Below are 14,100 nucleotides of genomic sequence, written 5' to 3' on the forward strand. Positions count from 1 at the left end.
ACATGGCAACAAAAATCATCTTCTTCACAGTGAACGGGAGACCGGAGCAGGCGGAGTTCCCCGGGGACTGCCCTGCGCAGGATTTCAAAGGTAGGAGCACAAAATGATCCTCTCCCTCTCCATATCAATGATTTATTTATTTTTTTCATTTTGCACAACTGTCACATATATACTATATATCTGCTAGTGTAATATATTGGTGTTTCATAGAACTGTCTAACTTATTTAGAACATTTAATATATTGTATTATGTGTGGTTCATGTCCTTTCTACGGTATAATAGCCTATACTTGCTGCTGTTTACAGTTTTTATGTTCAATTTTATTTTATTAGGTTTATACCTTTTTTCCACTTTTAAAGTGTTTTAATGCCTGAACACACTGCTGCTACTGTAGCTAATCTATCTATAATAAAAATGATTATCTGCATCCATAACAGGATTTTATTAAATTATAAAATACATTTTCCAAATGTATGGCATGTTTACCATGATTTTTCCCTTATGTGAGAAGGTAAATATAAACTGACGTGGGTTATTATCTTTAACATGTGAGGTGCATTCATTGTCTTAATGACTAACAACTGATCCAGATAAACTAAAGAAGAAAACAACCTTGATGAAGGCTTGGATCAATACAGTCAGTACACCAGCAGATAAAGAACTGTGTGTAGGTGACGGAGGATACAGCTGCCACTGACAGCTCCTCACCCGTCGCATCGGGTGGAGGCTTTGTGATAGCTAGCATGTGGTCTTAATGTGCTTTGTTTAAAGAGAAGAGTAGGGCAGGAGCAAGTCATTGTGGATCTCATATGTAATGGTAATTAGCATAAGTCTTCCAGTAGTAACTGTTATTTTATTGTATTGTTGTTGATGTAACTGTAAAGTTTGCAAACAGTCTTCTATTAAATGTTTCTAACATAACACACCTTTAATGTTTACCTTTTATTTACATTTGTGTTATTAATGTAGAAATGTTTAATTCTTATAGATTAGTAATACACTTTTTTCAATAACCCTTTTTGGGTTTCCTTGTAGCACAACAATGTAATGAAAATGTCATATTATTGGTCTTAAACTGATCAATATATACTAAATCCTTATAATGTAATTATGGAACCCTTTTTAGACTCAATTTAAGTTTTACATATCTGTCAAAAATGAGGACATCATCATTGGTTGTGGGTTTGAATTAAAAGCTTTTGGACAACTGAAAGGATGGGCAAGCCTCAGAGAACACAACAGGCACTTCCTAAGCATGAAGCCCACTTCAAACCCGGTTAGTTGATTAAGCCTTTTAAGACCTTTTGATTTGTGCGGCTCTGCGGGCCTATTCATATTGAGATGATAACCATATTATTGGTTGAGGACATAATTACATTATAAGGATTTAGTATATTTTGATCAGTTTAAGACCAATAATATGACATTTTCATGACATTGTTGTGCTACAAGGAAACCCATAACATACATACAGTATTGCATTTTATTACAATTTTAATATGATTAACTGTAAGTTGTATCACATTGTTACTTTGTATTTCCTTACTCTTTTGTGAATAATTTGTTAACAATTAATAAAGCATTTAGGTACAACGTATAACCAAGTTCCATTTTGAACAAAGTTACCTCAAGCTTTAAAAAAAAAAAAAAAAACTCAGGGATCACTAAATAGTGTGTCCCAGGGCTTTTCAACCACACCACATGGCCTTCCTCAGCTTTCTGATAAAGTATTTCCTCAGGGTTTATTGGTAAATGAACGTTGAGCCTCTCTTTCAGATCTGTTCCGCTCTGCAGCCGAGGCAGGACCCCATGACATCCTGAAGCTGTACAATCCCAAAGGCAACATCATCAACATCTCCCCAGGTCTGGAGCCCAACTCCTGCAGCTCCTGCTACAAGCTGGAGGTGGTGGCTGCCGACAGCAACAGTGAGCCGTTAGGTATCTTTCCCTTTGCACCATGGGAAACGCAGTGCTCGGGTCATTAAAAAAGGTTTCAAGGTTTCAAGTTTCAAGGTTTCAAGGTTTTATTGGTCATATGCACTGCATATACAACGTATATGTTGGCAATGAAAATCTTATATCCCATGCTCCTCCAACAACTCAACATACATGGTGCAAATAAGATAAATAAAATAGTGCAAAAAGAGAGAAGAATATTTACAATAACAACAATAAAGATTGAAGGATGTGAAATATATACATATTTGGAATACATTGAAAGTATTTAAATACTTTACTCTGTTGAATGAGGAGGTATGGACAGATGCATATATTACGTATAACAGATGTATATGGCAGATATGTATAATATATAGATATGTGTACTATAAACAGATATGTATGGCAGATGTGTATAATATATATATATATATATATATATATACAGTGGGGCTAAAATATATTTAGTCAGCCACCAATTGTGCAAGTTCTCCCATTTAAAAAGATGAGAGAGGCCTGTCATTTTTATCATAGGTATACCTCAACTATGAGAGACAGAATGAGTAAAAAAAATCCAGGAAATCACATTGTAGGATTTTTAAAGAATTTATTTTCAAATGATTGTGGAAAATAAGTATTTGGTCAATAACAAAAGTTCATCTCAATACTTTGTTATATACCCTTTGTTGGCAATGACAGAGGTCAAAGGTTTTCTGTAAGTCTTCACAAGGTTTTCACACACTGTTGCTGGTATTTTGGCCCATTCCTCCATGCAGATCTCCTCTAAAGCAGTGATGTTTTGGGGCTGTCGCTGGGCAACACGGACTTTCAACTCCCTCCAAAGATTTTCTATGGGGTTGAGATCTGGAGACTGGCTAGGCCACTCCAGGACCTTGAAATGCTTCTTACGAAGCCACTCCTTCGTTGCCCTGGCGGTGTGTTTGGGATCATTGTCATGCTGAAAGACCCAGCCACGCTTCATCTTCAGTGCCCTTGCTGATGGAAGGAGGTTTTCACTCAAAATCTCACGATACATGGCCCCATTCATTCTTTCCTTTACACGGATCAGTCATCCTGGTCCCTTTGCAGAAAAACAGCCCCAAAGCATGATGTTTCCACCCCCATGCTTCACAGTAGGTATGGTGTTCTTTGGATGCAACTCTGCATTCTTTCTCCTCCAAACACGACGAGTTGAGTTTTTACCAAAAAGTTCTATTTTGGTTTCATCTGACCATATGACATTCTCCCAATCCTCTTCTGGATCATCCAAATGCCCTCTAGCAAACTTCAGACGGGCCTGGACATGTACTGGCTTAAGCAGGGGGACACGTCTGGAACTGCAGGATTTAAGTCCCTGGCGGCGTAGTGTGTTACTGATGGTAGCCTCTGTTACTTTGGTCCCAGCTCTCTGCAGGTCATTCACTAGGTCCCCCCGTGTGGTTCTGGGATTTTTGCTCACCGTTCTTGTGATCATTTTGACCCCACGGGGTGAGATCTTGCGTGGAGCCCCAGATCGGGGGAGATTAGCAGTGGTCTTGTATGTCTTCCATTTTCTAATAATTGCTCCCACAGTTGATTTCTTCACACCAAGCTGCTTACCTATTGCAGATTCAGTTTTCCCAGCCTGGTGCAGGTCTACAATTTTGTCTCTGGTCTCCTTTGACAGCTCTTTGGTCTTGGCCATAGTGGAGTTTGGAGTATGACTGTTTGAGGTTGTGGACAGGTGTCTTTTATACTGCTAATGAGTTCAAAAAGGTGCCATTAATACAGGTAACGAGTGGAGGACAGAGGAGCCTCTAAAAGAAGAAGTTACAGGTCTGTGAGAGCCAGAAATCTTGCTTGTTTGTAGGTGACCAAATACTTATTTTACCGAGGAATTTATAATGAATTCATTAAAAATCCTACAGTGTGATTTCCTGGATTGTTTCCCCCATTCTGTCTCTCATAGTTGAAGTGTACCTATGATGAGATGGAGGTTGTTGTCCTGGCACCAAGATGTCAGGGCTCTGACCTCCTCTCTGTACGCCATTTCGTCGCCGTCTGTGATCATGCCGATGACGGTCGTGTCGTCAGCAAACTTGATGATGGTGTTGGAGCTGTGAGTGGCCACGCAGTTGTGCGTGAACAGGGAGTAGAGGAGAGGGCTGAGCACACAACCCTGAGGGGCTCCGGTGTTGAGGGTCAAGGTGGAGGATGTGATGTTCCCCATCCGCTCTGCCTGGGATCTGCCCGTCAGGAAGCTCAGGATCCAGTCACAGAGTGCGATGTTGAGCCCAAGGTCCCTGAGCTTAATGATGAGCTTGGAGGGCACAATAGTGTTGAATGCTGAACTAGTCAATGAACAGCATTCTCACATAAGTGTTCCTCTGGTCCAGGTGGGAGAGGGCAGTGTGGGGGGTGAGGGAGATGGCATCATCCGTGGACCTGTTTGCTCTGTAGGCAAACTGCAGGGGGTCCAGTGAGTCAGGGAGGGAGGAGGCACTTCATGGTGATGGAGGTGAGTGCAACTGGGCGGTAGTCATTGAGGCAGATGGGTTTGGTCTTTTTGGGGACAGGGACAATGATGGACTCTTTAAAACATGTGGGGACTACAGACTGGAGCAGTGACCTTTTGAAAATGTCTGTGAACACATCTGCCAGCTGAACTGCACAGATGTTTGACACATCTCCCTCTTTTCTTGTCATTTCAGGTGCGGAGCTTGCAGGCGCACTGGGATTTGACCTCTCCTCCATGGAGAAAAGGTAGGCCACGGGGGAGTCAGAACAACAGGACAGACTTTAAGATATATTTAATTTTAGGTCAGTTATATACAGCACCGGAAAAAATTAAGAGACCACTTCAGCATTTCTCCAGTTTTACTATTTATATGTCTTTGAGTTACATGATTTTTTTTTTTGTATTCTATAAAATACTGAGAAGATTTCTCTGTGTTTGAATTCAAAAGACACTGGAATGGCTGCCATACATGTAGAGATTGAGATTCAAGAACAATATGGAGTGCTCTCTTAATTTTCCGGAGCTGTACGTTGATAGTTGTTGGTATATCATACATAAAGCAAACCAGTGTGTGTCAACCCTTCATTGATTGTGTGTGGCCTCAGACTGCAGGGCCTGGAGAAGAAAATCCTGACGGAGGCCGGGGACGCTCCTGCAGTGGTGTACGAGATGAAGAAACAGGTGGATTCATTCAGGGAGAAACTGGAGGTACGGACAAAGTACTCAGTTATTCCTAAAGTTACTTGGGAAAAGTAACATGGAACTTCTTCATACATTAAAAAAGAATTACAATTACCAACTGGGGCTAATCGTCTGAAGTCAGAAGGTGCTTGTTTCATAATAAGTGGGATGGACTTTAAAAGAAGGCCTGCTGTTAAATACAGTAGTTTAATTAAGTTGGTATTTTGACGCTACCCATAATAATGTTTTTTTTATGAATAATATAACAAATTAAAGGAGAGAGTTTATCTAATATACAGAGACATTACAAGCTAAGGAAAAACTATAATAATCCAACCCTAACTACTAAATGGTTCCAAACCATTAAATCCATAAGCCTGAAATTTGTTTAAAATAGATTAAAAAAACGCAGAAATAGGGAAAATAAAGGCTCAAAATACTGGAAAAAGCCACTTAGTGTACAGTTTGCGTGCACACTTTGACATATTTGGTAAACAATGGCTTTCTTAAACTCTTTTCAATGAGAAAAATAGGTTTTATGGTATAATCTATCTCACTCCTGTGGACCTCTGCAGACAATGCCAAAACTGTTACATTAAGTTTAAGTATTTTACCCTTTTATAAGATCCGTATTCCTATAGTCTTATAGGGGAGGAAATAAGGTGGGATACTGTTATGGGATGAATTCACAGGCAGTATTCAGTGGATAGAATGATCACCTGAGTCATCTGTCTCCTCAACTCTGCAAGACTTTTAGCCTCTTTACTGAACATGTTTAGGTTTTATAGGCCACAAAACACAGGCAACAGAGCAGTTTAAGTTCAGTAATGATAATCATTTTAGTGATGATGGGTCAATTTGTTGAAGGGCCAATCTTGGGATTTGATGTGATGTGTTGCTCCATCCTCCATATTTATCCTGATTTATCCTTCAGAGTGTGGAGCACCTGAGCTGGCTGGGGTTGTTTAAAGATCTGTCAGAGGGAACGCACAAGCCCTCCCCCTTCTACCACAAGAGAACCCTGCATAAAACCAGGAAGGAGTGTGAGCATGTACGGGAGAAGTTTCTCCAAATGAGGCACGTTCATACAAAGCTCTCATATTTCACACGTATGTATCATGTCATATCTCCTAATTATTATGATGTCACCGTTGCAGCTCCCTGGAGGTATCAGAGGAAGTGAGGCAGTACCTCAAGACCCCCACCTTTGATAACTGGTGAGCAAGGTTGGGAAGGATCAAAAAGGTGTCCTCTTATAGGATACGCCTACAGAATAGTATAGTTAACAAATTCAGATTTTGTTTAATACATTCATTACAACACAGCAGTTTTGTTTTTATAAATCATTTGTTCACCAACTGCATTTGAAAAACTATATTTAAAATAAAGAAGATTAAAAGTGGCCTGAATGAAAACCATAAAGAATAATCAAGCAGTGCGTCTTCCTACACTATACTATTTACATTTCTATAATGTAACTTTGTAATCCCCATTTATTTTGAAATTTTAAGACTTTTTTTAATGTAACTGTAAGAGAGTGTTTAATTTTTCCTGATGATGTGATCTGTTACTCCCCAAGTCTGCTGATGAGTTTAGATTGGCCATATAAATGTGGAGATGTTGTAATGTCACATACAGCCTCAGTGTTCATCACCGTGATGTGCAGGCTGTCCCTCTGTGATCACCGACAAACAAACACCTGTCCCTTCACACACACACACACACACACACACACACACACACACACACACACACACACACACACACACACACACCGGCGCGTGCTCACTCGCCTAATGACAGTCGTGCCCTTGAAGCACCTCTGATGTGATCTGAAGAGGACACAAAACGTCAGCCTTTTCTTCTGATCGACACACTCATCTCAATATGAATAGGCCTGCGGAGCTGCACAAATCAAAAGGTCTTAAAAGGCTTAATGAACAAACCGGGTTTGAAATGGGCTTCATATTGAGGAAGTGCCTGTTGTATTCACTGAGGCCTGCTCATCCTTTCAGTGGTCCAAAACCTTTTAATTCAAACCCACAATGGTGACATTGGATGCTATGAGGCTATGCACAGAATGAGAACTGAAACCTGGGCGACACATAATCATAATAAATTAGGATTCCTTTGATACCCTGATAAAATATGCTCTCTTTGCTTCCTGCTGTGTGGACATAGATGTGTTATAAAGAATAATGCTCATATTATTTGATTAGTCACTTTTTAATCAGGACTTCCCTACTCTGTCTGTGGCTTGTTTCTGTTAAAGGTCTCCTATTTTGCTATATTTGAACAATATATTGTAGGGCCATATGTACAAAACTTGTCTGTGAAGTGTTTTGCTCAACATAGCAAACAGATCCCCCATTCTAGCATGCCTCATCCCCCTCTATCTCAGCCCTGTTCCCTCTGTGCTGATTCTGTGACTGTAGCTTTAAATGAACTAGCTGCTGCTGGACACGCCCCTTTGGAGCTGCTGCTGGCCACGCCCCTTTGGAGCGTCATGATCTGTCCTCTGAAGAGAGTTTTTGTACCGGGAGAAACTCAGCTAAACGCTGCCGTGATTATGTTCCAGACCTCATCCAGCATTATCTCTGAAACAGTATGGAGCTCAAACGTTTCTCTCTCGGTTTACCACAAGGACAGGACCTTTATATTACACACAGTCTCTCCACTACAGCGTTAGCTCTGAGTGTTAGCGATGCTTGCTAATGTGAACACAGACCATATCACTTCCAGAACAGAGGGGATTCAGCGTTTTACATAATAAGGCTCAGCAATCCCCTCACCAGCTCGGCACGGTTGTTTTCAGACAATGTCTGAAGGATTTTCATACATTTTTTTCAGTAAAGTATTTCCTGCTGTAAAACGGCATGTATCTGGCTTAATATATCAGAATACTTATTTGTGTATTAGAATAGAATATCACACGATTATTGTGGCTAATTTTACTTGAGCAATGAGGATCGTATACAAATACAATCAGTCAAAAGTGTGTGTGTGTGTGTGTGTGTGTGTGTGTGTGTGTGTGTGTGTGTGTGTGTGTGTGTGTGTGTGTGTGTGTGTGTGTGTGTGTGTGTGTGTGTGTGTGTGTGTGTGTGTGTGTGTGTGTGTGTGTGTGTGTGTGTGTGTGTGTGTGTGTGTGTGTGTGTGTGTAGGCAGTGGGAAGACGCAGAGATCATGGTGCTCCTGCAGGTCATGTACACAGATCTAGATTTCATCGCAGCCTTCAACATCGAGCCGGAGGTCCTGCAGCAGTTCCTGTTCGAGGTCTACCGAAGATACAACAACATCCCCTTCCACAACTTCAAGCACTGCTTCTGTGTCACCCAGATGGTGAGTGTGTGTGTGTGTGTGGGGGTGTGTGTGTGTGTGTGTGTGTGTGTGTGTGTGTGTGTTAGTGACAATTCACCAGGGCAAACCATGGAGAGCCTGATTGTGTGTGTAATCATGAGATTATGCCTTCATTTTCTTGATTTGGTGAAGACCATGAGGTCCTCAGGGTGGAGAGGTGACTCATCATCATCAGACAGGTATCTCAGCCCCTCAATGAAGGATTCATTTAAAAAAAACAACACTAATCAATCTGTTACGAAACAATAAATCAGATGCCTCTTTATTACAATCAAGTTTGGCTTATACAATCAAAACCTGAATATGCACCCAGCTTTTCCATTATTTAGTCTGTTCAGCATTTTTTACCTCATTGATTTTGATTAGCATTAAGATGATGGTTTGGTTTAAGCATCTTTCGCTGTAAGCCACCTTTTCAAATAAAAATTGCTTTCAGGAGCACTACACAATTTTCTCAGGAGTCTAAGAAGCCTAAAGCAGCGGAATAAAGAAGACTGGAAATTACTTTTGGTAGAAAGATGGGCAAAAACATAATTTTAAATGATTACTAATGTTGCTCCATGAGTGACTATATTGTGGAATAAAATGACTGTGTATGTAGAAAGGGGACACTTAAGCTATGGAGCGCAAAAGTACTTACAAATTCCCCAGCAGAACTGTTATAAACTTAAAGGAACACATAAATCCGACTGTCCTTTACCTGCTCAGTACCAAACACACTACTAGACTAAAACTGGTCTGATTTAAAAGCACCCCCCCCCCCCCCCCCCCCCCCCCCCCAACCCAACCTCTGCTACATCTATGAAAGGTTTGCAGTCATTTTCATACAGGCATCATTTAAATAGATTCGCCACATACTGGGAATCAAAAATGCTTATCTTCCTGCTGGAGGAATCAAACCAAATTAGTTGACTTAGTCTGGCTCTCACTTTCACATGACTGACAGCTGTGCTGGTGTCAAGGCATCACACAGACCTTGACGGACACTCTGAGATGCAGACTTTTTAATGGCTGTTGGTGGCGTCCTTCATCAGAAATGACAGCGCTGTTCCTGAACTTTTGGAAAGAATAGACCAGGGACTTCAATTAAGACCCTTATCCCTGAAATAAAATCATAACAAGTTCCTAAATTGGTTTCTAATTCTTCAGGTTCAAAAGCAATTATTTCACTGCCAAGTTCTCAAAACAACCAAGTAACTCAACGTTTCATAAGGATAAATGACAGCCTTTTTCCCCACAGTGTGTACATGACAACATCTCTCTCTACTTGATCTCTGTGCAGATGTACGGTTTGATCTGGCTGACGGACCTGAAGAGTAAGATGGACAGCGTAGACCTGCTTATCATGCTGACCTCTGCAGTGTGCCACGACCTTGACCACACAGGGTACAACAATGCCTATCAGGTAGCCTTCATCAACATCAACTCTTTGTGATGATCAGTAAATGTTCCCTGGCTTAAACACACACTGAGATTGCTACTTGCTAATCAGACTGCTGTAGCCTCACATTAGGTTCAGCTAAGACGGTTTTTAACTAAGACTGTCTTCTACTTGAGATTAATTAGACATATTTTTAACAGCTGTGATAGCCTATACAGGGGGGAAAATAACAGTAACCAATAACTTACTTTCTATATTTGTGAGTGATGTATTAATATAGACTTGAAAAATATCAACCTACTCGTTGCATTTCAGTAACAAATTCTTGTTCTTTTTTATAGCTGTAGTTGGATAGTTATGTCACACCTGTTACATTACATACAGCTTCCTGATTCACAACAGCACAGTGTCTGTTTTCTGTCCTATTTTCCAACACTGATCTCCTTTTAGTTAAGGAACACTGCTTTCTCAGGTTGTGAACAGAACACATTGAAATGTGAGTCAAGTTGTGTGGTGTTGTCCATTAAGTCTACAGCGCTAATAACTACAGAACTCTTCTAAATGTCACTCCTGAAGTCTAATGTAATGGTTGTTTCAGATAAATGCTCGGACTGAACTCGCTCTCCGCTACAACGACATCTCTCCGCTGGAGAACCACCACTGTGCCATAGCTTTTGAGATCCTGGAGAAGGTAAGGAGGACAACTCTCTGTCCAAGCTACATGCATTAAGGGTTAGTGATTGGAATTGACCCACTGCATGAGTTTGTCCACTATCAGTGACAAGGAACTGAACGTTATATTTTTCAGACAGAGAGCAACATCTTCAGAAATCTGTCCATGAATCAGTACAAGCGGATTAGAGAAGGGATCATCAAGTGAGTCCATCTTTCAGATTTTCTAAGTAATCCACATTTTACTCATGTAATTCCCTCAGGATGGCAAACAGTATTTCTTTTGTAATTGCAGATGCATCCTGGCCACCGACATGACGAGGCACAATGAGATTCTCAACAAGTTTAAGTCCATCCTGACGGCTTTTGACTTCGCCAACAAGGAGCACAGAGAAGTGGTGAGAGGGCTTTTGTGCCTGCATCTTTTCAGGATTCAACATTGGCTTCTAATTGCCCCCCCTTGTGTTTGCAGTTGATGATGATCCTGATCAAAGTGAGTGACATATCCAACGAGGCGCGGCCCATGGAGGTGGCTGAGCCCTGGTTGGACTGTCTGCTGCAGGAATTCTACAACCAGGTACCTTCACAACTGGATATGTGTTTCAACTATGGACATTTTGTTTTCCAAACACGAGTTGTCCTCCTTCAACCTTCAATTCAATGTGTGGGATGTTCCTATTCAATTCCTTGTAGGTTACAACATGATTCAGCAGCAACACAGTGTATTGAAAGAATTGATGATTAAAAATATAAAAGGTTATGCATGTCTCTACAGGTCTGTTTCCCTCTTCACTCCCTTCCAGTAAATATGACAAATCAGGAATTCATCCAGCTTGACCATAACATTAAAAAGGAATTATTTTGCAGATGCTGTGGTTTAAAAAAGAAGCGCTCTTAGATGTCAGCTTTTGAACCACAACGAAAACTGACCTGAAGGAAATGTTAAACACACATGGCTCCTACTGGCCGTTTAAGAGAATAATGAGTCACTAAATAGGTTTTCAAAAATGGTGAATCACCAAAACCACAACGTCTTTGAGTCATAAATCTAAAAATATTAGTCTGATTGGGTGAGAGCAATGATCTCCCGCAAGCTGAGACCTGTTGGAGACATCATAGGTTACAGAAGACAGTCCTGCAACATGCAGAGACATTAACTCCAGCTGTGTGTTCTCTCCACCTTCAGAGTGATGTGGAGAAGTTAGAGGGTCTTCCAGTCACCCCCTTCATGGATCGGGACAAAGTCACCAAGCCGTCATCTCAAACAGGCTTCATCAGATTTGTCCTTCTGCCTCTCTTCATCGAGCTGGCCAACCTCTTCCCCTGCCTGGAGGTAATTTATTTTGGAAAAAATCCTATAAATCCAGAAGTTACTCTGGGATATGTCATAATAAAGTAAAATAGGTGAAGTTTGAGGGAAGGTTTGGGGTGAAAATGTATGACTTCTTTATTCATTCTGCAGCAACACATAATCAGCCCGGTGCGGAAGGCTCTGGATTACTACACAGAGATGGAGAAGGCGCTGGAGAGGGAGAAAGTGATCCGGGCTCAGAGTAAGGAGGGGACACAGTGTTCCGCTGACTGCCTCTCAGATGCCGGGCCTGACCTAAGAGCTGAGGCGCAGTGAAGAATCTGTGGTGGACCCGGGCCCTCTAAGAGCTGCTATCTAAAGATTGTATGATTTTTAGATTTATTTGAATGTATTTGAACCAAATCAAACTGAATCTAAATGTGTATTTCTTATTATTAGAATTAGAATTTTTATTTATTTTTTGTTTTTCTTACAAGTACTGTATGGTGTACTTACCTTTTTCTTATTGTAGTGTTGGTATATGCAGTTGTCTGTTATGTGATGTAAACTGTAATATATTTGAAAGAGTATGTATAAAATACACAAGAGAAAAAAATATTTTATATCACAAAAGGAAATCAAATCTGTCATGTTGCTGCAAGAAGTGACTCACTTAATTTAAATAGGACTTACATTTTTATGAAGCTTGAACTTAAAAACATTTTGCCCTCACTGTTCTTTCAAGTAATGTTGGAAACATGATTAATCATATTACACTGACATCTCTGGGTGTTGGAATGATGAACATGACATTTAAAGACATCACTTTATGATTTGTCCCAATGTCTGACATTATGGACCATTCTCATTATCGGGCAGATTCACCCATTAGAATCGTGGCAAGTGAAAACACTATGTACAATGTAATGTTGCCACCCTGTGGCGTCAGTGCGTTATAACATACTGGATTTAACCGCACCACAGTTTGTTTTTACATTTTAATAAATAATCTTCAGATTAGGGTTACATCACAGTTCATGGTTTGTTGTAAATATGATATGCGCTTCAGAACCGAGCTACTTTCTTCTGGCTAAAGTAAAAACGCCACAAATGGGCCCTCCTGCTCCTCAGGGTGAAAAACATGTGATCCTTCTTAAATGTATGGAGTGCCTTGGTAGTGGAGTGGTTACAGTGCAAACCACATAACCTGAAGAAAGGCCTTATTGCTGCTGAATCAATGTGACACCTATCAGTGAAGGGACAGCAGGGGATGAGTAATTTCTCTCAAAAAGTGTAAATCCCCACCACAACAATTTATTGAGCTTTCAGACATAGATAATGGTAAATGGACTGTATATAAAACTTTATCAGGTCTTTAAGACCCCTCAGAGCTCTTCTACATACTACAAGTCTTTCCCCCCTTTCACGAGAGCAGTGTATGCTTATATTTATACATTCATTTCATTGGATTTATGTAAATAATTGCTTTTTTATGTCAAAGGGATCTACATAACAAATTCTATTTGTTGAACAGGAACAATGAAATGTTCACTGCTAAATTGAATAAATATGGTGGCTGTAGTAATCTCAATCAGAATGTAACGATTCACCATCAGACTATCAGTGCGTATTTCCAGCTTATTGTGATAAACCCCAGGAAAAGAGCATTCTCAGCCAGGGCAGAGCCATTTATTACCTAATAGAGACATTATTATGATATGATGTGTAATCAGATTATTATTTCTTCAGAACGTTATCACTTTAACAGCTGTGACACCCCCGTCTGTTCCCAGTTAAACTCCAGCCCTAGAGAACGCTTGTTTACATGAATCTCGGGCTGAAATATTTTTGACCATTTGAAAGAAAATAAAGGAGTTTTAATGCAATACAACGTGAGCTATGTGTACTTCAGTATAAAATGTGGACTGATTGCCATTACTGCATTTATTATATTATATGTTTTAAATTGTTCTTTTTTCCATTTCATTAATAAATAAAACAGTTCCTCCATAAATTGATGGTTAAAAGTCACAAATGAAAGCACAGTTTTTGAAATCTCTAATACTGCACTCTTCCTGTTTGAGTCTTGTTCTTAAATTAACTTATACCACAATCAAATAAGTAATGCAGTGATCTTCACAAGGCAAAAGCATCATCAAGTAAACAATCATACAGAAGAAAAGCACAGAAATGCCTTAAACTTCTTGAAAGGGAACTCAAATAAAATAGTCCTTGGAGACAGGAAGGCTTTTTTAGCTTTTAAATGAGATAACCGTTACTTT

The 14,100-nt window shown here is 40.1% G+C and overlaps 1 protein-coding gene across 1 annotated transcript; it reads left to right on the plus strand.

Annotated features, from left to right (window-relative positions):
* The first annotated feature begins 1 nt into the window (after position 1).
* On the plus strand, positions 2-13,754 carry si:dkey-219c10.4 (high affinity cGMP-specific 3',5'-cyclic phosphodiesterase 9A). The gene is made up of 14 exons (XM_063888179.1): positions 2-90; positions 1,778-1,939; positions 4,630-4,681; positions 5,042-5,144; positions 6,052-6,194; positions 6,275-6,334; positions 8,279-8,456; positions 9,757-9,879; positions 10,454-10,546; positions 10,664-10,731; positions 10,823-10,925; positions 11,000-11,104; positions 11,714-11,860; positions 11,990-13,754. Exons 1-14 carry the CDS (start codon positions 3-5, stop codon positions 12,152-12,154), a joined length of 1,590 nt encoding a protein of 529 aa, XP_063744249.1. The 5' UTR covers position 2; the 3' UTR covers positions 12,155-13,754.
* Positions 13,755-14,100: the final 346 nt, after the last annotated feature.

This window comes from Eleginops maclovinus, chromosome 7 (genome assembly GCF_036324505.1).
Source record: "Eleginops maclovinus isolate JMC-PN-2008 ecotype Puerto Natales chromosome 7, JC_Emac_rtc_rv5, whole genome shotgun sequence".
NCBI classification, from domain to species: Eukaryota; Metazoa; Chordata; class Actinopteri; order Perciformes; family Eleginopidae; genus Eleginops; species Eleginops maclovinus.

Excerpts from the sequence above, each read along its gene's own strand:
- si:dkey-219c10.4 (XM_063888179.1), top strand. The coding sequence starts at position 3 with ATGGCAACAAAAATCATCTTCTTCACAGTGAACGGGAGACCGGAGCAG. Across the intron at positions 91-1,777 it reads CCCTGCGCAGGATTTCAAAG|ATCTGTTCCGCTCTGCAGCC; the intron begins GTAGGAGCACAA and ends CCTCTCTTTCAG. Across the intron at positions 10,547-10,663 it reads CTTTTGAGATCCTGGAGAAG|ACAGAGAGCAACATCTTCAG; the intron begins GTAAGGAGGACA and ends TATATTTTTCAG.